Source organism: Cyprinodon tularosa, unplaced genomic scaffold (assembly GCF_016077235.1).
Source record: "Cyprinodon tularosa strain WSP-4 unplaced genomic scaffold, ASM1607723v1 ctg156, whole genome shotgun sequence".
Classification (NCBI taxonomy): Eukaryota; Metazoa; Chordata; class Actinopteri; order Cyprinodontiformes; family Cyprinodontidae; genus Cyprinodon; species Cyprinodon tularosa.
Genome location: NW_024038395.1, coordinates 88,980 through 111,718, shown reverse-complemented (window position 1 = coordinate 111,718; position 22,739 = coordinate 88,980). Strand labels below are relative to the sequence as shown.

The window sequence follows — 22,739 nt, the reverse complement described above, 5'->3', positions numbered from 1 at the left end:
AAGGCTTACTGCACGTGTTTTCCTCTGTGCCGTCCTCAGGTGGGGACTGGGAGGCTCCTCAGCATCCTGGATGTCCCGGTTCCTCACAGCAGTTCTGATTTTGGACGTCCACAGTTCCTGAAAATACATGAAAAACTAAGAGAGGCCTCCTGAAATGTTGACTTTATATTTAAATGATGGATCATTGTTGCTCCTTACTGAACATGCTCTCACTGTTTACTGCTCCTCTGGTTTGGTCGCCGTAGATCTCATCAGCATCTTCTGACGGCCCAAAGCTTGTAGCGGCTCGGTCCGACATGGGATTCAAAAAATACAGAAGAGATCCACTGCGGTCAGAACTGGCCTAGATCACATGGAGAGTATTTCTGCACAGGTTCTTTCCCTTAAACTAGGCCTGAAAACTAACTGAGGAACATCTAGAACTAGATCGACTCACAGCTGAAAGCGGGTTCTAACAGTCGGCGCCATTCACAATCCACATCCCTAAATCAGTCCTGTCCTCTGCTTCCAACTGCTCTGAAATCAATTAGTCCCTCCAAGCATCATCTTTACCTTCTCACCATCATCCCAGAGACCAGTGCAACTGGTGACCACTGCAATCTTTGCCACTGTTCTATTCTAGATCCAGTTGGTCTCCAGCAGCATTGTCCTGCTATAGATCAGGGCTTTCCAACTCCACTTCTCCAGAGCTGCTATGCTGCAACTTTTAGTCACATCTCTTCTCCATCAGACCTGAATCAAACGTCTGAATTTTCTCATCAGTGATTCAGCTGTAGAGTTGTTTGATCCTGGTGTTTTGGAGGAGAGATGCACCTGAAGGCTGCAGAAACACTGCTGTAGAGGACTGGAGTTAGAGAGCTCTGCTCTAAAGACCTTCTAATCAGTCTCCACCACAGCCTTGTCCCTCTGCCTCTAGACTTTATGTTTTCCTCATCTCCACTTTTAGACCTTTAGGATCTTAGTTAGACCTCCGGGGTTTAGTCCTCAGCAGCGAGGTCTCACTCCTTAAAGGTTTCGATGCATCCCCAGCAGCGATGTCCAGCTGTTGCCTTTTTTTGGTTTGGTTTGCCTCCAGGATTTTATTTTCTGTGTTTTTATTTAGTTTTTGTTGATTTGCCTCCATTCTGTGTTTCTTCTGTTCAAACCTCATTTTTAAATCAATCCTTAGATTGTTTGGTTTGGCTTCTGTTAGCTAGGAGATTGTCACGCTCTCTCATTAGACTTAGAGCATGTTAGATTATTTCTGCCTTAACCAGCTCTCGTGTTTCACACCGTAAATTTTTAACATTTAAAACTTTTTAAAAAATCTAGCAGCGGGGTAAAGAAAAGCCACGGCGCAAGACGCTACCTAAGGCATCCCTAGACCTGCCAGACTCCTTAGCATCTATAAAACAAAATCCAGCAGCGGGGTAAAGAAAAGCCACGGTGCAAGATGCTACCTAAGGCATCCCTAGACCTGCCAGACTCCTTAGCATCTATAAAACAAAATCCAGCAGCGGGGTAAAGAAAAGCCACGGTGCAAGATGCTACCTAAGGCATCCCTAGACCTGCCAGACTCCTTAGCATCTATAAAACAAAATCCAGCAGCGGGGTAAAGAAAAGCCACGGTGCAAGACGCTACCTAAGGCATCCCTAGACCTGCCAGACTCCTTAGCATCTATAAAACAAAATCTAGCAGCGGGGTAAAGAAAAGCCACGGCGCAAGACGCTACCTAAGGCATCCCTAGACCTGCCAGACTCCTTAGCATCTATAAAACAAAATCCAGCAGCGGGGTAAAGAAAAGCCACGGTGCAAGATGCTACCTAAGGCATCCCTAGACCTGCCAGACTCCTTAGCATCTATAAAACAAAATCCAGCAGCGGGGTAAAGAAAAGCCACGGTGCAAGATGCTACCTAAGGCATCCCTAGACCTGCCAGACTCCTTAGCATCTATAAAACAAAATCCAGCAGCGGGGTAAAGAAAAGCCACGGTGCAAGACGCTACCTAAGGCATCCCTAGACCTGCCAGACTCCTTAGCATCTATAAAACAAAATCTAGCAGCGGGGTAAAGAAAAGCCACGGCGCAAGACGCTACCTAAGGCATCCCTAGACCTGCCAGACTCCTTAGCATCTATAAAACAAAATCTAGCAGCGGGGTAAAGAAAAGCCACGGTGCAAGACGCTACCTAAGGCATCCCTAGACCTGCCAGATATAAACACAATCAATAAATTATATCTAGATATAGCTGTTTCCACCTCCAATCATCATCAAATCAAGAAAATACATCTAACTCCTCTGCAAGATGATCCAAAGAAAGATGGTAAAATGTTTGGTTCTTCTGCTTAAGCCTCAGCTTCTCTTCATTGTGAGAAGCTGTTGAAGGAGTTAAAGGAAGATTCTTGATGAAATTCCTCTTCTCACAGATCCCGACGAAAAATCTTGGCAAGGGGCCCCTCTTCATAATCTTCCTCTCTTCTCCTCCTCCTCCCGGATAAAATGCTGGGCCGTCCAATTCGGAAGTCCTCTTCTTCCTCCGGTGAAACCGTCTCGGTGAACCGAAGTTGTGGTGGAAGGGGGTCTTCTTCACTGTCTTCTTCCTCAGAGCTCACGGTATCATACCCAGAGAAGTCACTAGACACCTCAAGAGACTCACTAGAAGAAGACTCAACATCCTCATCCTCTATGTCTTTCTCCTCACTTACCACCACATCTACGACCTCTTCCTCATCATCATCCTCCTCATCTTCAGAATCGTCTAGCTCTTCCTCGACATTAACCACATCTATCTCTACCTCATCATCATCCTCCTCATCTTCAGAATCGTCTAGCTCTTCCTCGTCATTTACCACATCTATCTCTACCTCATCATCATCCTCCTCATCATCAGAATCGTCTAGCTCTTCCTCGTCATTTACCACATCTATCTCTACCTCATCATCATCCTCCTCATCTTCAGAATCTTCTATCTGTTCCTCGTCATTTACCACATCTATCTCTAACTCATCATCATCCTCTGCATCAACAGTAAAATCACCTGAGGACAGTCCTACATTCATATAATAAGGGAAATAAACCTGATTCGGCATGAACATCCAGAACCTGAGGGCAGGATCCGATGGAAGCGGGGCGTCTGGAGCAGTGAGGAAAAAAATCATTAGACCAGGAGCATTAATTAAGGAACATCAAATCACAAAACTCAATCCTTTATTTTAGTTTGCAGGATTTGCCTGTGTGAGTTAGTCAGGTTTAAGGAGATTTAATCAAAACAACATCAATCTGTGAGCTAAAACTAATTAAAAATACATCTAAACAATGCTAGAGGATTGTTAGTGTTAAAAGCAACATTTAAATCGTTCTAAAAGAACACATACATACAAAAACAAACACACAGTATTTATATGTACGTATATGGTCCTGGGCATCAGTTTGAGGACCTTTTTTCTGATTTCACCGTCACACTAAGGAGCGATTGTTGTAAAAGGAGGACATTTTGCTGGTCCTCACATGCTGTTTTGCTGACAGTTACATGTAGGTGGTGGGTGTGTTACTCTACTTACATTTTTTTGCCTTGTTTTTTAGCCTGCCAAGTTGAAAAAAATATGTCTGATTCGCGCCAATTCCCGGACAAAAATGACGCCATCTGGCGGAAAATCCTGAGGCTTTTTCAAAACACGCGAGAATGTGTGCAAAACAACAAGAATGGCGCCGGCAACACTTGTGGGTCCTTTTTTAAGCGAATGTCGGTGATTTAAAAGTAATTTTGAGTGATAAATAATTTTTTTTGCGATCATTGCACTTGCCTGGAGGGCAAATGTATTGAATTAGAGAAGAGAACTACACCACTAAAAAAAAAAAAAAGATCCCCAGTAATGATGAACTCCATGATATATGGGCAAGATGTGTTGAGAAAACCTAAACATATCAATTTCACCTTAAAATGTTTTTTTTAAGAGAGGAGGAAACCGGAGCACCCGGAGAAAAGCCTAAAATCGAGTTAAACCTAAAATAGATGTGGTTTCAAATATAAAAAAGGAAACCAGGGCACCTGGAGAAAACCACTTACCCACTGTGGCATTTTACCCCATCCCTAAGTAATCCGTAAAATATACTAATCTAACTAAATAAAAAATCTATGAGTGATTGTGTGTGTGATTGTGTTTTTGTGTGTAGTTTATAAAAGCCAAGGGTGAACCAGCAGCTCTTCCAGGGTGGGTCGATTCAGAGGGTCAAGCTCCAGACATTTATTCAAAAAATCTTTGGCTTTTTTTGAAAGCCTTTTGTTGTACTGTAGCTGCTTTAAATGTAATTTCTTGGTTTCAAATGACTTCTTGTGTGTCAAGTCAAACAGGACCACTCCTATCTGCCACACTGTTATGGGTCCAGATGTATAGTTAGCATGCATGAACCAGTCCATTGGGGCTTGATTAATTTCATCACAATAATCTAAATGTGGTCTTCCTTCACCAAAGCTGCTTAACCCAAAGTCTTTGAGGTAGATTTGCGGCTCTGAGTCCGTCTTAATTAGGATATTATCCAATTTAATGTCTCTGTGGAAGATGTTTTTGTTTTTTAGATGAATGGCTGCTTTCACCAGCTGTTTTAATATGACCTTTGCCTCCTTGTTCTTGAGGGGATGTTTGAGGTCTTTGAGGTAACCTGCGAGGTCATTACAAGGCATGGGTCTCTCCATCACCAAAATCAACTCCTTTCCCAGGTCATACCAGTCAAACAACGACACCACGAATGACTGCTCCACTGTTTCATCCATCAGTTTAAACATGATGGCTACCTCCAGTGGGAGCTCTCTACCGTTCTCATCTCTATGTTTCAATACCACATTTTGGATGTGTTTGATGGCCACAGGTGAGTTATCCTCTATGCGATAGCCTGCAAAGACAGATATAGAGCCTCTGTCTACCAGTTTATTCAGCTCAACATATTTTTCCTGAAATTTAGCTTTTTCGAGGTCCGCTTTTGAGGGCTCAGCTATCCTTTTCCTTTGGTTCTCATATTCATGTCCACCGTCTGTACTGGACTCTGAACTCTGTTGTCCCCTGGTGTTGTTGCCACTGTCTGTGTTGTAATCCAATGGGGAGGAAGATGAATCTGTAATTGGGTCCTCATCAAGGTGTTTGGTCTTCATCTTTTTCTTGGCCGGCAGTGCTGGATCTTCACTTGCTATTCCTAGCTCTTCACTTTCCCTCCTCCTTTTCTGACTCTGGCAGCTTGTTGAGGGTTCCGCTATCTCAGAAACCCTGCTTGTTTTACTTTGGTTCTCACATTCAGATCTTTCCTTTGGTTGACAGACTGTACCGGACTCTGAAATCTGTTGTCTCGTGGTGCTGTAGCTGTCTGTGCTGTACTCCAATGCGGAGGAAGATGAATCTGTAATTGGGTTCTCATCAAGGTGTTTGGTCTTCATCTTTTTCTTGGCTGGCAGTGCCAGATCTTCACTTGCTATTCCTAGCTCTTCACTTTCCCTCCTTTTCTGGGTCTGGCAGCTTGTTGAGGGTTCTGCTATCTCAGAAACCCTGCTTGTTTTACTTTGGTTCTCACATTCAGATCTTTCCTTTGGTTGACAGACTGTACCGGACTCTGAAATCTGTTGTCTCGTGGTGCTGTAGCTGTCTGTGCTGTACTCCAATGCGGAGGAAGATGAATCTGTAATTGGGTTCTCATCAAGGTGTTTGGTCTTCATCTTTTTCTTGGCTGGCAGTGCTGGATCTTCACTTGATATTCCTAGCTCTTCACTTTCCCTCCTCCTTTTCTGGCTCTGGCAGCTTGTTGAGGGTTCCGCTATCTCAGAAACCCTGCTTGTTTTACTTTGGTTCTCACATTCAGATCTTTCCTTTGGTTGACAGACTGTACCGGACTCTGAAATCTGTTGTCTTGTGGTGCTGTAGCTGTCTGTGCTGTACTCCAATGCGGAGGAAGATGAATCTGTAATTGGGTTCTCATCAGGGTGTTTGGTCTTCATCTTTTTCTTGGCTGGCAGTGCCAGATCTTCACTTGCTATTCCTAGCTCTTCACTTTCCCTCCTTTTCTGGGTCTGGCAGCTTGTTGAGGGTTCTGCTATCTCAGAAACTATGCTTGTTTTACTTTGGTTCTCACATTCAGATCTTTCCTTTGGTTGACAGACTGTACCGGACTCTGAAATCTGTTGTCTCGTGGTGCTGTAGCTGTCTGTGCTGTACTCCAATGCGGAGGAAGATGAATCTGTAATTGGGTTCTCATCAAGGTGTTTGGTCTTCATCTTTTTCTTGGCTGGCAGTGCCAGATCATCACTTGCTATTTCGAGCTCTTCACTTTCCCTCCTTTGTTTCTGGCTCTGGCAGCTTGTTGAGAGTCCTACTTCCTCAGAAACCCTGGTTCTTGAATTGTCCGTGCTGGACTTTAAACTGTGTTGTTTCGTGATGAATTCACTGCTCTCCGAAGAGCAGGAAGATGAATCTGTAACTGGATTCTTCTCAGTGTGTTTCTCCTTTCTCTTTCTCTTGGCTGACAGGACAGGCTCCTCTTCTGCTATATTCTTCTCTACGCTTTCCATGGTCCTTTGCTGGTTCTGGCAGCTTGTGGATGGTTCAGCAGCCTCAGAGACCCTCTGTCTTTTGCTTGGGTCCTCACATTCAGATCTTCTCTTTGGTTCTTCGTCTGAATTGTTTTCTGAACTCTGAGGTCTCATCCTGGTGTTACTATCTTGATTTGTCGACATGAATGAAGGTGATTTTTTTCTTTATTTTTCGCTGTGGTTTTGACCTTGTTGCCTGTTGCTCTTCTAGACAAACTGTGAGCTGAGTAGGGTTTGTGGGTGTTTAAGTAATGTTGGAACAGGGGCGGGTTCTTTTAGAATTCACGATGACATCACAGTTCTAAAGTGGGCGTGGCTTCTCTAACTGAATGTTATGACCTCATTATGGAAAATTACCAGAGAGGAACCTACAGAATGGATTGTTCAGTCAGGCTCAGTGAGCATTAGCGTTCAGTGTTAAAACCACAAGTAAAAAAAAAAGTATAGATCTTGATTTAATATCTTCTTCTACTATATTTGTTCTACTTAAAAGGTATAGATTTCATGTCTTATTCTAAAATAAGAGTGAATAAAAACTATAAAGTAAAAAATTGTTTAATGAATATGTTCATAAATATAGATAAAAAGTGCTAGAAATCTTTAAAAACTTTGAAATATGCCTTAATTGTTTTCAGTGACAGATTAAACAACCAATAGCTGGCACAGGCTGAGATTTTGCTCACAGACCTCACAGCTGACGGTTGTTTCCACTAATAGCCTGGAAAATGTTGTCAAATTTGATGAAGAATCTTGGCAATCGGTAAGAAATAACAATGTTAAAATAGTTTCCTAAAATATATCATTCAAAATGGTAAATCTGTTTTGTTAAATCTCTGAAAGCTTCCCTTGTGAGCAACTGAATCCGGAAAATTCCCAGTTTAGCTTCTTGTAGCATCAGAGCATCGGTGAGTGGTCGCACGCACTCAGTAGTTGGCTCAGTAAATTCACTGAAATTTGGCTAAAATACCTAGTAACTTACGGAAGCGTATTGCATTCACCAAAGAAAAAAAAGTCTGACAACTTATCTCGGACCAATTCTGACGCGCGGCTGAAGAAGCTTTGCTGCTCTGCCTGAGCGGTGCAAAAGTGGCTCTGATGCGCGTTGGGCGGAGCTACTCTATCCTTTATTTGCCTTGCAGCTATATTTGCTGTGATCAGTGGGAATAAAGTAGTTTTATTATGTTTTTAAGTGGGAAAATCCACCTGAAAACTTAATCAGTGCAGTCAGTTCATCCTGCCTTCCAATATTCTTTCTGTCGGAGCCGCTCAGACCCCCACATACCAGCGGTGCGCTGTCAGATATATCAATGAAACATGTTTGTTTTTTATATGTTTTTTGTAATTCAGTAAGTTTACAGGTTCCTGGTGTGTATGCAAATGTCAGATAATGAACTCAAGCCTACATTACCGTGTTAACATGCTTTTCAATCCTTCCTACACATTCTTTTCAAACTAAACTTTGCTTTACACTGTTGTGTGCTTGGAAAAATATAAATTGTAATGTTAAAAATAAAATATAAAACTTGACAGGTAAAAAACTTAAGATCAATCACAAGACAGAAGTCAATGTCACAAATGAATAACTTATTTTAGAGTCACGGTATGTTTATACAAGATAATACAATTAATATAATATGACTTTTCTAGAGAATCATTATACATAGTTATTTTATACAGGGTTTCCACACTCTTACATAATTTCAGAATTCCCTGACTTTTAACTGACTATGGATCAGTTTTCCCTGACAAAATAAATGCAGCAACAAGACAATAACAACATAACAGGTCACCAATTTAACATGTTTAGCTCTATAAAATGCACCTCTCCAATGTCTGAGACAAAAAAAATTTAATGAAAATGTTTTAATGTATGACCTGCATCTCTATACAGAAGACTGCCATATAATAGCCATATTTACACTGTGCGCATGGCATACAATTATGCCAATTTTCCTAATCCCTGACTGATAATTTTATTTGGGTGCTGGGTGAAATGGGTGGAGGGTTAAATACTGTAGGTTTAGAACAGAAAGCTACAGTATCCTTTAAATCACAAGACTACCACTAAATTGTAATTTCATTTTAAATTCCAATCTTTATTTTACTGGTTAATGGGGTTCCGGTTTTTTTTCAGGATGTTATCAATATAAAAATACGCTCCAAATAGGGCTGGGCGATAATTCAATAACGATATATATTGATCGATAGACGTGTGGCGCAATAGAAAAAAAGAGGGTCGATAAAAGTTCAATAAAAAAGAAACGCAGTTTTCCTTCCTTCTCATTGTAGCCTATCATGTAGGTTTATGCTAGTCACTACTTCCTCCCAACCAATCACAATCGCGGACCCAGGCACGTCGTCACGAAGCGCCGCCCTCTCAAACCACAACACAGAGCACATGAAGATGTCGCAGCAAGGAGAGGCGGAGGAAATTGTTCCAAAGAAGGGTTTTTGTAGTTCGGCAGTCTGGCAGTATTTCGGTCATGGCAAGTCGGACCAAAAACAAACCAGTCATCTGGAAAATGTGTCTGGAACCAGTGAAAACGAAGTCTGATAACACAACCAACTTTTTTTTATCATCTCAGCCGCTCACAGCCGCAGGAGTACGAGCTGTGTAGGCCCCGACGCGGCTCTCCTCCGAGGAATCTTCGGAAAATGTATATATATTTTCAGTTCTGGGCAGTTTTCCCACGTAGTTCTAACAATTGAGATAAAAATGCTGAGGGGCCAGAAACTTCAAAGTAATAACTCAGGTTAAAGCAGGAAACGGGGGCGGCGGCGGCGGTGGGGGGGCATTTATTTATTTGTTATATTTATTTTGGTCACTTTTCTGGTCACTTTAGTTTATTCTTAGTCAGTATTTAATAACATAACTCAGGTCTTTTAAGTTATTTTTCTTTAAAACAATTCTGTTATGGTTAAAAAAGTTGGTTAAATAAATATTTAATTGGAAGTCTGTGTTTGTGTTTTTTATTAAAATTAAATCATTTAGCAATATTATAAAAAGTCTAGGCAGAGCTGCACATAAAATATGGTTTCAAATCTTTTCAATAAATATCGATATCGATCAATATGCATTTTTTTTTATCGATAAGCTTTTTTTCTATATCGCCCAGCCCTAGCTCCAAATGGTCCATTTATTTTGTTTATTTCTATTACGCTCCCTGCAATTACATCAAACTCACCCTAGGGGGCACGCCTCCGCATTTGGGAGCTACTGACCCAGACAATTCAGTTGGATTTGTTCAGATGAAAGGACATTTTAAGCTTTCAGTAAACCTTTATTAAACCCATACTAAGGAATTAGAAAAAGGTTTGATCAAAAAAACAAAAATCACTATGATTAGGTAATATAATTATCTAATCTTATCTTATCTTTAAGGTTTGATTACTATAAGCAGAAAATTATTAATTAACAGAAATAAAGGCTTAAAAACCTCCGCTTTTCGGACCCCTGTCTCAGTGCATCCTAGAGTAGAAATAAAGACCTTAATCAGCACATAGAAAGCCCAGAGCAGAAATGGACATTAGCAAACTATTTAGAATAATTTTGTTCTTTTTCTAAAAATCTAAGAAAGATCTTATTCAGAACTTTCAATGGTTTACGTGAAACCATCCAGTGTTGAATGTTTTGAAGAGCTAGAAAATGAGTCCTCAGAAAAACGTTTATATAATATATGGTTTTATTTTGATGTTTTAATTCTACCTGTAAAATAAACATATCATCCTCCTTTCTAAACTCTTGATTAAACATTTATCTTTATTCTTTCCTCACATGGTTAGCAATGGCAGCACTTATAATAAACACAGCCTAAAAATGTAAAGCATCTCATCTTTATTTCACAATTATTTTAAACCTTATAGTTGTTTATTGTTGCATCCATGGAGACCATACTTGTTCTTCAAGGCCTTCTCAGACAGAAGGGGCCAGATGCCACCTTGTTTTTAAAGGATTGGAAACCAAACTAACCAAAAATAATCCTTTGAAACCAGAAACTTTTAAAATCAATCAAACATTATTAACACATTTGACCTTCCATTAAATTCAAAATTATATGCCACCTTAAAAAAAAAGCCTAACATTGTTAAATGCATGCATCCATGGAGACCATGTTTTTCACAGCATTTTTTTTAAAAACCCTCCCCTTTAAAGTTTTAATGTATTTAACAAAATTTATTTTATCCTAAAACAATTAATAAAAAATTATCCTCTCAAACCAAAATGTACTCTTATATCATTTTATCTATGTTATCATTTATCCCATTTCCAACCAATAAAAACTCGATTTAATACATAATAACCCTTAAAAACTTTTTGATCAAACACCAAATAAAAATGGATCATTTCCTAAACACATTTACTAAACTAAACAACTTGAGAATCTTAATTTCTTTTTTTCCCAGTTGTTATCAGGTTTAAATTCAGCCAACTTCCAAAATACTCAAAATGTTCACTTTTTTATTAAATAGAAAAAATAAACAGTTTGGCTTGATAATATATTATGTTAAATGTCCTTCAAATATATTTAAATATTTATTGAATGTAATTTCCCCAACATATACATATAGAGCAAAATGCATTTTTTTTAAATCATAGAGCTAGCCCTATCAAGTTTTAAACATTTTACATCTAATTCGTCAAAGGTGTTTAACTCAAACAGAAATAAAAGTTATTTTGAAATCATTAAATCACTGTTAACATTCCTAACAAATTTAATTGACTAAAAACATTTAATCCTGAGACATCAGGGATGCTACATGCTAAGCTAGCAACCACAACTTCATGAAAAAAACTTCAAATTAAAGCCCGTTTCCGCCACTCTGTAAAAAAAAAAAAAAAAAACTATCTCAATATAATGAGATACTATCTCATTAAAATGAGATAGTATCTCAATATAATGAGATACTATCTCATTATAATGAGATAGTAACTCAATATAATGAGATAGTAACTCAATATAATGAGATAGTAACTCAATATAATGAGATAGTAACTCAATATAATGAGATACTATCTCATTATAATGAGATAGTATCTCAATATAATGAGATACTATCTCATTATAATGAGATAGTATCTCAATATAATGAGATACTATCTCATTATAATGAGATAGTTTTTTTTTTTTTTTTACCAATTTTTTAAGTTAAAATTGAGTATTTTTGGTCAATAGCTCCCAGGTCATGTGACCTATTGATGCAAAATCAGTGTGAAATTGTTTTACTAGTCTCTGTAGATGGGGCACACTCATTTGTATTTCATTTTAACTCTTTTTTTATTTTTTAGCCATTTTTTAAGTTAAAATTGAGTATTTTTGGTCAATAGCTCCCAGATCATGTGACCTATTGATGCAAAATCACTTGGAAATTGTTCTACTAGTCTCTGTAGATGGGGCACACTCATTTGATTTTCATTTTAATTCTTTTTTTTATTTTTTAGCAATTTTTTTAGTTAAAATTTAGTATTTTTGGTCAGTTATTAACATAGTAATTAAAAGTACCACTGTCTGCTTTGCTATTGGTGTCGTGTTTAAACGTCTCACCATCATGTTGAAATCTGCCATGTGTTGGGGTATAAATAAGGTCCGGTCAGTTGATCTAGTAGCAGGTGGGTTTAAGAGGAATTTTTTGCACCATTACATTTGTAAAGACAGGTCCTAGTTCACAATTGCATAGGGGACCAACCAGGTGTCAGCAGCAGGGCCCCTAAAAAGTCAGGGGCCCCTAAGAAACTGCAATCTCTGCTTACCGATAGTTACGCCATTGCTTTGGAGCTCCTGGAATTTTGGCCCCTGCTACAGTGATATAGGTGATGTAGCTACTAGTCAGTCAGACAGTGAGGTGGAGATTATGGCGACGCCAACAGCTGAACTTGAAGAGCAGCTTTCACACAATTCAGTGAGATCTTTACTGAGTTCCCCTTTCATGAGAAGAACGATGGTGGAAAAAATCAAAGAAAATGAGCTGCGACCCTACAAGCCAGGAATAAATTTAACGCAGCAAACCGAGGAAAAGCTAAACCCTACAACCGGACTTTTAGCAGGAGTTGGTTCCAGCGTAAGTCGTGGCTGACAGCCTGTGGGACAGCTAATGCACTTTACCTCTCCCACAGCTAGGACTGATTTAAAGCACTTTTTAGAAAAGGCAAAGAAGAAGGAACAATCTGGGATTCACATGGAAAATAATAGAATATAGTGGACTTTTTCTAGATGTTTGTTCATTTGCAAACAAAAATAAACTGTTAAATAGACACATTTTCAGAAAATAAATAGTTTATATATATATATATATATATATATATATATATATATATATATATATATATATATATATATATAAAGGATGAAGCCGACTAATATCACTTGGAAATTGTTCTACTAGTCTCTGTAGATGGGGCACACTCATTTGATTTTCATTTTAATTCTTTTTTTTATTTTTTAGCAATTTTTTTAGTTAAAATTTAGTATTTTTGGTCAATAGCTCCCAGGTCATGTGACCTATTGACCCAAAATCAGAGTGAAATTGTTCTACTAGTCTCTGTAGATGGGGTACACTCATTTGTTTTTCATTTTAATTCTTTTTTTTTATTTTTTTTTTACCAATTTTTTAAGTTAAAATTGAGTATTTTTGGTCAATAGCTCCCAGGTCATGTGACCTATTGACCCAAAATCAGTGTGAAATTGTTCTACTAGTCTCTGTAGATGGGGCACACTCATTTGTTTTGCATTTTAACTCTTTTTTTTTTTTTTAACACATATGGACACCCTTATGCTTGAACATGGTGTTCGTTATGGACAATCCATGACGAGCACAGAAGTCCAACAACAGAACACCACTCGAGTTCAGATCGGGGCGACCATTCCTCCCAACCATGCCCCTCCAGGTCTCACTGTCATTGCCCACGTGAGCGTTGAAGTCTCCCAGCAGAACAAGGGAGTCCCCAGGAGGAGCACCCTCCAGTTCTCCCTCTAAGGACTCCAAGAAGGGTGGGTAATCTGAACTGTTGTTCGGCCCGTTAGCACAGACAACAGTCAGAACCCGTCCCCCCACCCTTAGGCGGAGCCCTCTCGTTCACCGGGATTAACCCCAACGTACAGGCACCGAGATGGGGGGCAACAAGTATGCCCACTCCTGCCAAGCGCCTGTCACTGTGGGCAACTCCAGAGTGGAAGTATGTCCAGCCCCTCTATAGGAGACTGGTTCCAGAACCAGAACCATACGTCGAGGTGAGACAGACTATTTCTAGCCGGAACCTCTCAGCCTCACACACTAGCTCCGGTCCCTTCCCACCAGCAAGGTGACATTCCACATCCCAAGAGCCAGCTTCTGCAGCCAAAGATCGGACCACCAGGGTCCCCTCCCCCGGCCAACACACATTGCATACGACCCTTATGGCCCCTCTCACGGGTGGTGGGCCCATGTAAGGGGGGACCCAACAATTCACACTGATTTTGGGTCAATAGGTCACATGACCTGGGAGCTATTGACCAAAAATACTCAATTTTAACTTAAAAAATTGGTAAAAAAAATAAAAAAGAGTTAAAATGAAAGACAAATGAGTGTGCCCCATCTACAGAGACTAGTAGAAAAATTTTACACTGATTTTGGGTCAATAGGTCACATGACCTGGGAGCTATTGAAGAAAAATACTAAATTTTAACTTAAAAAATTGCTAAAAAATAAAAAAAGAGTTAAAATGAAAAACAAATAAGTGTGCCCCATCTACAGAGACTAGTAGAACCATTTCACACTGATTTTGGGTCAATAGGTCACATTACCTGGGAGCTATTGACCAAAAATACTCAATTTTAACTTAAAAAATTGGTAAAAAAATAAAAAAAGAGTTAAAATGAAACATAAATGAGTGTGTCCCATCTACAGAGACTAGTAGAACCATTTCACACTGATTTTGGGTCAATAGGTCACATGACCTGGGAGCTATTGACGAAAAATACTCAATTTCAACTAAAAAAATTGGTAAAAAAAATAAAAAAGAGTTAAAATGCAAAACAAATGAGTGTGCCCCATCTACAGAGACTAGTAGAACAATTTCACACTGATTTTGCATCAATAGCTCACATGACCTGGGAGCTATTGACCAAAAATACTCAATTTTAACTTAAAAATTGGTAAAAAATAAAAAAAAAAACTATCTCAATATAATGAGATAGTAACTCAATATAATGAGATAGTATCTCATTATAATGAGATAGTAACTCAATATAATGAGATAGTAACTCAATATAATGAGATAGTATCTCATTATAATGAGATAGTAACTCAATATAATGAGATAGTAACTCAATATAATGAGATAGTATCTCATTATATTGAGTTACTATCTCATTATATTGAGATAGTTTTTTTTTTTTTTTTTTTTACAGAGTGGCGGAAACGGGCTTCCATATTTTTGTAATTAACATAGTAAAAGAGTGAAACCAACCTTCCAGATGATCTCCCGAGGAGTTGTAGTTCTCTGGTGCGTTGCTCATCTTTAGCAGGTTAGGAAACCACAGACTGCAGCAAGTTTAGCTTCAAGGTCGAGGCTAGGAAGTAACCGTTAAAGATTGGCAGCAGCTTCGTAGGTGCTCCGTTTCCACGGCAACCGATGAGCCTGCGCATGCGCGTGCATGAGAAGATTTAGAGAAGCTTGCTAATTGCAGCAGCTAATTAGCCAAAGCACGTTTACTGCAATAAAATAGTTTCATCCTCCCCAAAACGTGAGTTCAGTTAAAGCTTGAATTTAATTAGGCAAAGGAGCTAGTTTTAAAGCTCACTGGCAGCTTTCTAAGGTTTTCTACCGCAGTTTGAAATATTGCTCAATAAATCTGAATTTGGAAATAAATTTCATTCTAAATGCGAGAGTTGTATTTTTCCGATCACCATTGTGATGCCATGCATGTAAACACACCCATTCAGATCTTTGGAGCAAAATAACCCCCACTGCATATCTCCAACGCCAGTAAAACATTTCCTCTTTAGTCCTAACCTTCATCCACTGGGACTAAATTTAATGTGCGGATGAACATGCCAACCCGCCCTCTATCCCTGTAGCAAAGGAGCGTTAGCATATGGTGGTGAGACCTTAAGTTAACTAATATGATCACCAAAAATAAAAGTTAGGATACAAAGATTAGATTGAGGCAGTGGCAGCTGGCCCATAGGGGGCGCTCGGGCGCCACCCTCCCTGGATGTGGAGGGGAAAAGTCATAAATAATATATATAGATTTTAAAAGTATTATCCATGTCAGTTTTACTTAATAGCATGTGGCTACATGTAATATGAATTATTAAAACAAAATTTCTACCAATTGACTGTAATTCAACAGTACATTTCCACCGACAGAATGTATCGTTTCTCTGCTTGGGCGCTCATTCAAAGCGAAAATAGCGAAATAACCAATTGTATAATATTGCTAGGGAAAATGTATAAATATTTGGCCAATCAGCTTCGCCACAATTAATGGCTTTGGGACAATGGCGTAACGACACAACGATAGGCCCGTGAGCATCATTATCTGGGTGGGCCCCATATAAAGTACAACACCCCTATGGTTTTAATCTACGCTCTGGATTACCCATAATTCCAAGTCGTATTGTAAAAAATTAAATACACAAATACGTCGTTCTTTTAAGATCATTATTGTGGTTTGAAACATATTATATGAGTGTATTTTTTTACCAACCTTCTAATGAGCTATACACAGTTATTAACATAGTAATTAAAAGTACCACTGTCTGCTTTGCTATTGGTGTCGTGTTTAAACGTCTCACCATCATGTTGAAATCTGCCATGTGTTGGGGTATAAATAAGGTCCGGTCAGTTGATCTAGTAGCAGGTGGGTTTAAGAGGAATTTTTTGCACCATTACATTTGTAAAGACAGGTCCTAGTTCACAATTGCATAGGGGACCAACCAGGTGTCAGCAGCAGGGCCCCTAAAAAGTCAGGGGCCCCTAAGAAACTGCAATCTCTGCTTACCGATAGTTACGCCATTGCTTTGGAGCTCCTGGAATTTTGGCCCCTGCTACAGTGATATAGGTGATGTAGCTACTAGTCAGTCAGACAGTGAGGTGGAGATTATGGCGACGCCAACAGCTGAACTTGAAGAGCAGCTTTCACACAATTCAGTGAGATCTTTACTGAGTTCCCCTTTCATGAGAAGAACGATGGTGGAAAAAATCAAAGAAAATGAGCTGCGACCCTACAAGCCAGGAATAAATTTAACGCAGCAAACCGAGGAAAAGCTAAACCCTACAACCGGACTTTTAGCAGGAGTTGGTTCCAGCGTAAGTCGTGGCTGACAGCCTGTGGGACAGCTAATGCACTTTACCTCTCCCACAGCTAGGACTGATTTAAAGCACTTTTTAGAAAAGGCAAAGAAGAAGGAACAATCTGGGATTCACATGGAAAATAATAGAATATAGTGGACTTTTTCTAGATGTTTGTTCATTTGCAAACAAAAATAAACTGTTAAATAGACACATTTTCAGAAAATAAATAGTTTATATATATATATATATATATATATATATATATATATATATATATATATAAAGGATGAAGCCGACTAATATGTTCTCCATTATTAAACAGGCACATTAAATTTATTTTAGGTCTGTGACGCCATATTGGACCATGCAAAACACAGATTTACCTTCACAAAGCCTCAGAAGGGCAAGATTAATGTACAAAAAGTAAAACTACATATTAAATCATGTTATTTTTTATAATAAAGTGTTTTTATAATGTTTTGTGTTGTTGGCATTCATATAAATATACTGGTGTGATAACTTAGTATACTTTGATTAGTTTTTGGTATACACCTATTTTGAATTATAGCCCCCCTGGAGAAAACTCCACCAGCCGCCACTGGATGGAGGACATGATGGAAAAAAATACATCAACAGACATGAATGAAGAACTGAGGGGAAAGAAATGTGAGTGGCAGCGACAGAGTAGCTGAAGTTGGGGATAAGCGGACATGGCCTAATTGTTTAAAACAAAACGTTTGGTTATCTAACATAACCCCAGTTCTTAGAATAATATGAGCGAGGTGTCTCGCTATGGGATGCAGCCTCCTGCAGCCCTGATAGAAGCATCTATCTCAATCTGCCAATCCTGATTGGCCGGTGGAAGTGCCCGTCATACGCCACGCCCCGTAGCTCCGACTACTAAAGCGTCTGCGGATCACGGCACTCCAATTCAACAAACCTCTTCTCGCCGCCCTGCAAGAAGGGTCGTCTGGCGAGACACCTCGCTCATATTATTCTAAGAACTGGGGTTATGTTAGATAACCAAACGTTCTTTTTCATAATATTCACTCGGTGTCTCGCTATGGGATATGGTAGCTCCCGTATTGCCAGACAGCTTATCGAACAAGAACCGGCCGATGGGGAAGGTCCACAAGGTCAGTTATGACTCTAGGACCGCACTGGCCACGCACGGTCCAGACACGTCAAGCATGTAGAACCGGACAAAAGTCAGAGGCGAAGACCAATTCGCCGCTGAACAAATGTCCTGAACGGACACTCCCCGAAATAAAGCCCAAGATGCAGCCATCCCGCGGGTAGAGTGTGCACGCAGACCCGCCGGGGGCTGCAGACCCCTGCTTCCATACGCCAAAGCTATAGCCTCCACCACCCAGTGGGCGAGGCGTTGCTTTGTGATCGGCTGCCCCTTACGGGGCTCCGCCCAGGAGACAAAGAGCTGATCACTCATTCTGAAGCTCTGCGTCCTGTCCATATAAGAGCGCACGGCTCAAACAGGGCACAGCGTGTGCGCTCGCCGTTCACCTGGGGAGGCGGCGAACGCCGCTAGCTCGATCGGTGAACAAGAACCCACCACTTTAGGAACAAAGGCCGGGTTGGGTTTCAGAACCATACGCGTGTATTCCGGGTAGAACCGGGTACATGCGGGGTTCACAGAGAGCGCATGAATGTCGCTGACTCGTTTCGCAGAGGCCAGCGCCAGTAACAGCACTGTCTTGAGAGACAGATGTTTAAGACTGGACCCCAACATCGGTTCAAATGGGGGTCCCTTAAGCCCCTCCAGAACCACCGACAAATCCCACGGAGGCAGCAAAGGTCTGGAGACGGGGAGGAGCCTGCGGGCGCCCTTCATAAACCGACAAACCAAAGGGTGTTGGCTCGCCATTTTGTCTCCAAATCCTATATGGCATGCTGCTATAGCTGCCAGATAAACCTTAACCGTGGAAAAAGCTTTTCCTTTATCAATCAGTTCCTGTAAAAACGACAGAATCGCTGGTACAGAACACTGAAAAGGAACGTAGTCCCGTTCAAGACACCACCGCTCAAACAGTCCCCACTTGGAGCCATATAGGTTCCTAGTGGAGGGAGCACTGGCATTTTGGATAGTATTAATTACACTCTGAGGGAGCCCAGCAGTGGTTAAATTAAGCCACTCACGGGCCAGGCCCACAGCTGCAGTCGCTCCGGGTGTGGGTGGAACACTGTCCCCGCACCCTGCGAGAGCAGGTCCCTGCGCAGCGGCAGCTCCCAAGGCTGGGCGCACAGCAACTGGAATATCTCCGCCAGCCAGTGTTGCGCTGGCCAGTGCGGAGCTATTAGGATCAGTCTGTGATTGAATGCCCTCACTCTGGCGAGAGTGGGGGGTATCAGGGCCAGCGGTGGAAACGCGTATAGCAGCTCGTGCGGCCAGGCGTGCGCTAGTGCGTCTACGCCCAGAGGGGCATTCAGAGTGCTCAGAGAGAAGAACAGCTCGCATCGAGCGTTTTCCCTGGACGCGAACAGATCTATCTGAGCGCGCCCGTAGCGCGCCCATATCTGCTCCACAACCTGTGGGTGCAGCGTCCATTCCCCGTACACTGGCGCGCCTCTGGACAGCAGGTCCGCACCCGTGTTCAAGTCTCCCGGGACGTGCGTCGCTCTCAGGGAGAGAAAGTGGGCACTGCTCCAGAGAATCAGGTCGCGCGTCAGATTGTGCAACATGCGGGAGCGCAGGCCCCCTTGGCGGTTGATATACGCCACTGTTGTCGTGTTGTCCGTCCTCACCAGGACATGGTGGCCCGAGAGGAATGGGAGGTAGTGTCTCAGAGAAAGAAACACCGCCGAAAGTTCGAGAAAGTTTATGTGAAGGCGCTGGAGGGCCTGGCTCCAGCGACCCCTCACAGACCTGCCCTCGTGAATGCCGCCCCAGCCTGATAGGCTGGCATCCGTGGTTACCACTTTCCTGGACGAGACGGTGCCCATAGGCACCCCTTGGGTCAGGAAGGACGGGGCTCGCCAACAGCGCAGAGCTGTTATACAGTCCGCTGTGACCGTTATCCGCCGTGCGCCATGACGCACGGGGTCCATTCGGAGCGAAGGGACCCAGCGCTGAAAGTTCCGCATGTGAAGGCGGCCGAGGCGAATCACGAGGATGGCTGAGGCCATCAGACCCAGCAACCGAAGGCACAGTCTGAACTGGACAGACCTGTGCAGACGGAATTGTGCAAGGCACGCTCTGAAAGCCGTCACTCTTTCCTCTGACAGGCGGGCTGTGAACGGAACAGAGCGCAGGGATAATCCCAGAAAGCATATCTCCTGCGTTGGAGATAGGTGGCTTTTTTCCATATTTATCACAAAACCCAAATCCATCAGGTGTTTTGTGACAATGTGTGTTTGAACCCTGGCTTCCTGTTCTGACTGCGCTAACAGGAGCCAGTCGTCTAAATACGGGCCAGACGTATCCCCCGGCGTCTGAGCGGGGCTACCGCGGCCTCTGTGCACCGTATGAAAACCCTCGGACTGAGAGACAGACCGAATGGTAGAACACGGTATTCGTAACACACCCCTTGAAAGGCAAATCAGAGATATTGTCTGTGAGGGGGATAAATGGGAATGTGGAAATACGCGTCTTTCAGATCCACGGACGAAAACCAGTCGTTCGGTCTTACTAGACGCAACAGTGCTGCATGTGTCAGCATCCTGAACTTGTATTTCCGCAGGAATTTGTTCAGGGCTCTTAAGTCCAGAATAGGGCGGATTCCTCTCCCCCCCCGTTTGGGGACGAGGAAGTATCTGGAATAAAACCCTGACAGACTCTGTTCGGGAGATACGACAGAAACTGCTCGTTTGTCTATCAGAGAGAGAATTTCCTCCCGTAAAACTCGAGCTGATTCTCCCTGTGCATGTGAGTGTATTACACCGGAGAAGCTGGGAGGGACAGTGGCGAATTGAAGCCTGTATCCCCGGGAAATTGTGCGCAACACCCACGGTGGAGCTGCTGCTGCTCTCCAGCTTTCCCATCTGAGAGAAAGCGGGGGAACATATTGCGGCTCCTGCCCCGCGCCCCCCTGTGGTGGAACCGAGAAATGATTCTCGGGCACCACCGGAGGCGCGGTGGGGCGCTCTGCTCTGCTCCGCGGGGACGGCGGTGCCCGTCCCGGGAGCAGAGCTGCAGGGGGCTGAGCGGCCACCCTGCTTATGGAGAGAACATCGTCTGTTTTGGCTTTTTTTATTATCTGCACCCTCGGCTCGTGGCCTGGCTGTGACAGATTTATTATTTTTATTTTGACACCATTTTTTCTTTGAACAAGGGTGTGTGACTGTGCTTGTGGACATTCCGCTCGGGGCGCAACCGCGCAGACCTCCGGGGCGATGTCCTTCTCCTCGCGGACCGGCTCTGGGATGGGCAACGGTGGCGTGGGGTGCGCACAAACAAGCCAACGCTCCTGGACGACGAGGGTTGCCATCACCTTCCCTGTGGCCTGGACCGCGACACGTTGGATGCGGAGAGACAGGTCCGCGATGACCGCCATCTCCTCCCACGCATCCGGGTCTTGCTCCTCAGCAGACGCGCCAAACAACTCCGCTTGGTAGGCAGTGAGGATGGAGAGGGCGCTGAGGGCTCTGGCCGAGAGGGCTGCTGTTTGTATGCCTTTTCGGTCAGCGCAGACTGAAACCGTTCGGGCTTAGCTGGCAGCGTCGGGCGCCTGGGGGAAGCTGCAGACAGCTGGCTCACGCTGCCTGGGCAGAGGTGCGCAGCTACCGGGACTTCCACCGGAGGCATGAAGAGGAGGCCGTGGGCGTCCATTGCCTCGCAGTCGAGGGATGCTGCGCCCGAAATAGGGCTCCTGTTGCTGTATGGGCAGCTAGTCCATGTTTTGGAGAGCTCCGTCAGCAACTCGGGGAAGACAGGGAGAAGCTGCTTCACCGCATTTCGTGCCAGAGGAAGCCGTTTGCCTTCGTAGCGGGACCGGGTGGGTTCCGCTATTGCGACCGGCCAGGGAATCTCCAGCTTCTCTGCCGCGCGTTTGCACACGTCGAGCAGGTCCACATGGAGGGAGGGAGCTGGTGAGCTCGCTCCCCTGTCTTCCTTGGCGGAAGGGCACGGCGGTTTAGGCCTCTCAGGCTGTGCTGGGGCCATGAAGGTGTCATCCTCTTCCTCGTCCTCTGATATGAGGAACGAGGTTTCGTCATCCTCCTCCATGGGGCTGACTTCCAGCACGTCTTCCTCGGGAAACGGGGGGGCATGGAGCTGCTCGCACTGGGCACCCCAGTCGTACTCAGTCTCCGGAGCTTCCCCAGCTGTGTCCACGTCCTCCTCCGCGGCTGCACCTTGTGCGGCGGTGGGGAGGAATGGGTCACAGTCCGAGACGCTAACCTGGCGGGCTAGCCTGCATCTGAGGCTCTTAACCGTGAACACTTTGCAGTGTCCACAGGAGCCGGGAACTTCTAGGGCCAACCTGGCGTGGTCGACTCCCAGACAGGTACTGCACACCGGGTGGGTGTCCTTCCCTGAAATTTTATTCCCGCAGCCACAAAGACGGTAGTCTCCCCTGGCGTGGGGGTTTTGGACGGCCGCCATTTCCCGACGAGCTGGAGTGCTGGTAGGGAAAGGAACCGTAGCTAGCTGGCGTGCTAGCGTGGCGGGGTCGAGGAAGTAGCTGGTGTGCTAAATGCTCGTCCGACTCGAGCGTCCGTGGAGGGGAGCCGAGAGGGATTCCGCCGTGAAGAGAGACAAAAAGGATACCGGTCCGGTCTGGAGTGAGCGGACAGGGCAGAAGCCAGAGCACAGTGCTAGCGTCCGGCGACGGAAACTAGCAAGGTCCGTCTGTGGGCAGTTAAGCTAGCAAAGGCTCCGACGTGAGATAAGCTCTCAGGTGAGAAGAGGTTTTGAATTGGAGTGCCGTGATCCGCACACGCTTTAGTAGTCGGAGCTACGGG

General features: G+C 43.2%; 1 protein-coding gene and 1 pseudogene across 1 annotated transcript; both read right to left on the bottom strand.

The window, feature by feature from the left end:
• Positions 1–4,153: 4,153 nt before the first annotated feature.
• On the bottom strand, positions 4,154–6,664 carry LOC119780157 (serine/threonine-protein kinase STE20-like). The gene has a single exon (XM_038280066.1). The coding sequence runs from the start codon at positions 6,662–6,664 to the stop codon at positions 4,154–4,156; it is 2,511 nt and encodes an 836-aa protein (XP_038135994.1).
• A 12,295-nt stretch (positions 6,665–18,959) lies between these two features.
• Positions 18,960–22,380, bottom strand: LOC119780156 (annotated as a pseudogene).
• Between the last annotated feature and the right edge of the window lie 359 nt (positions 22,381–22,739).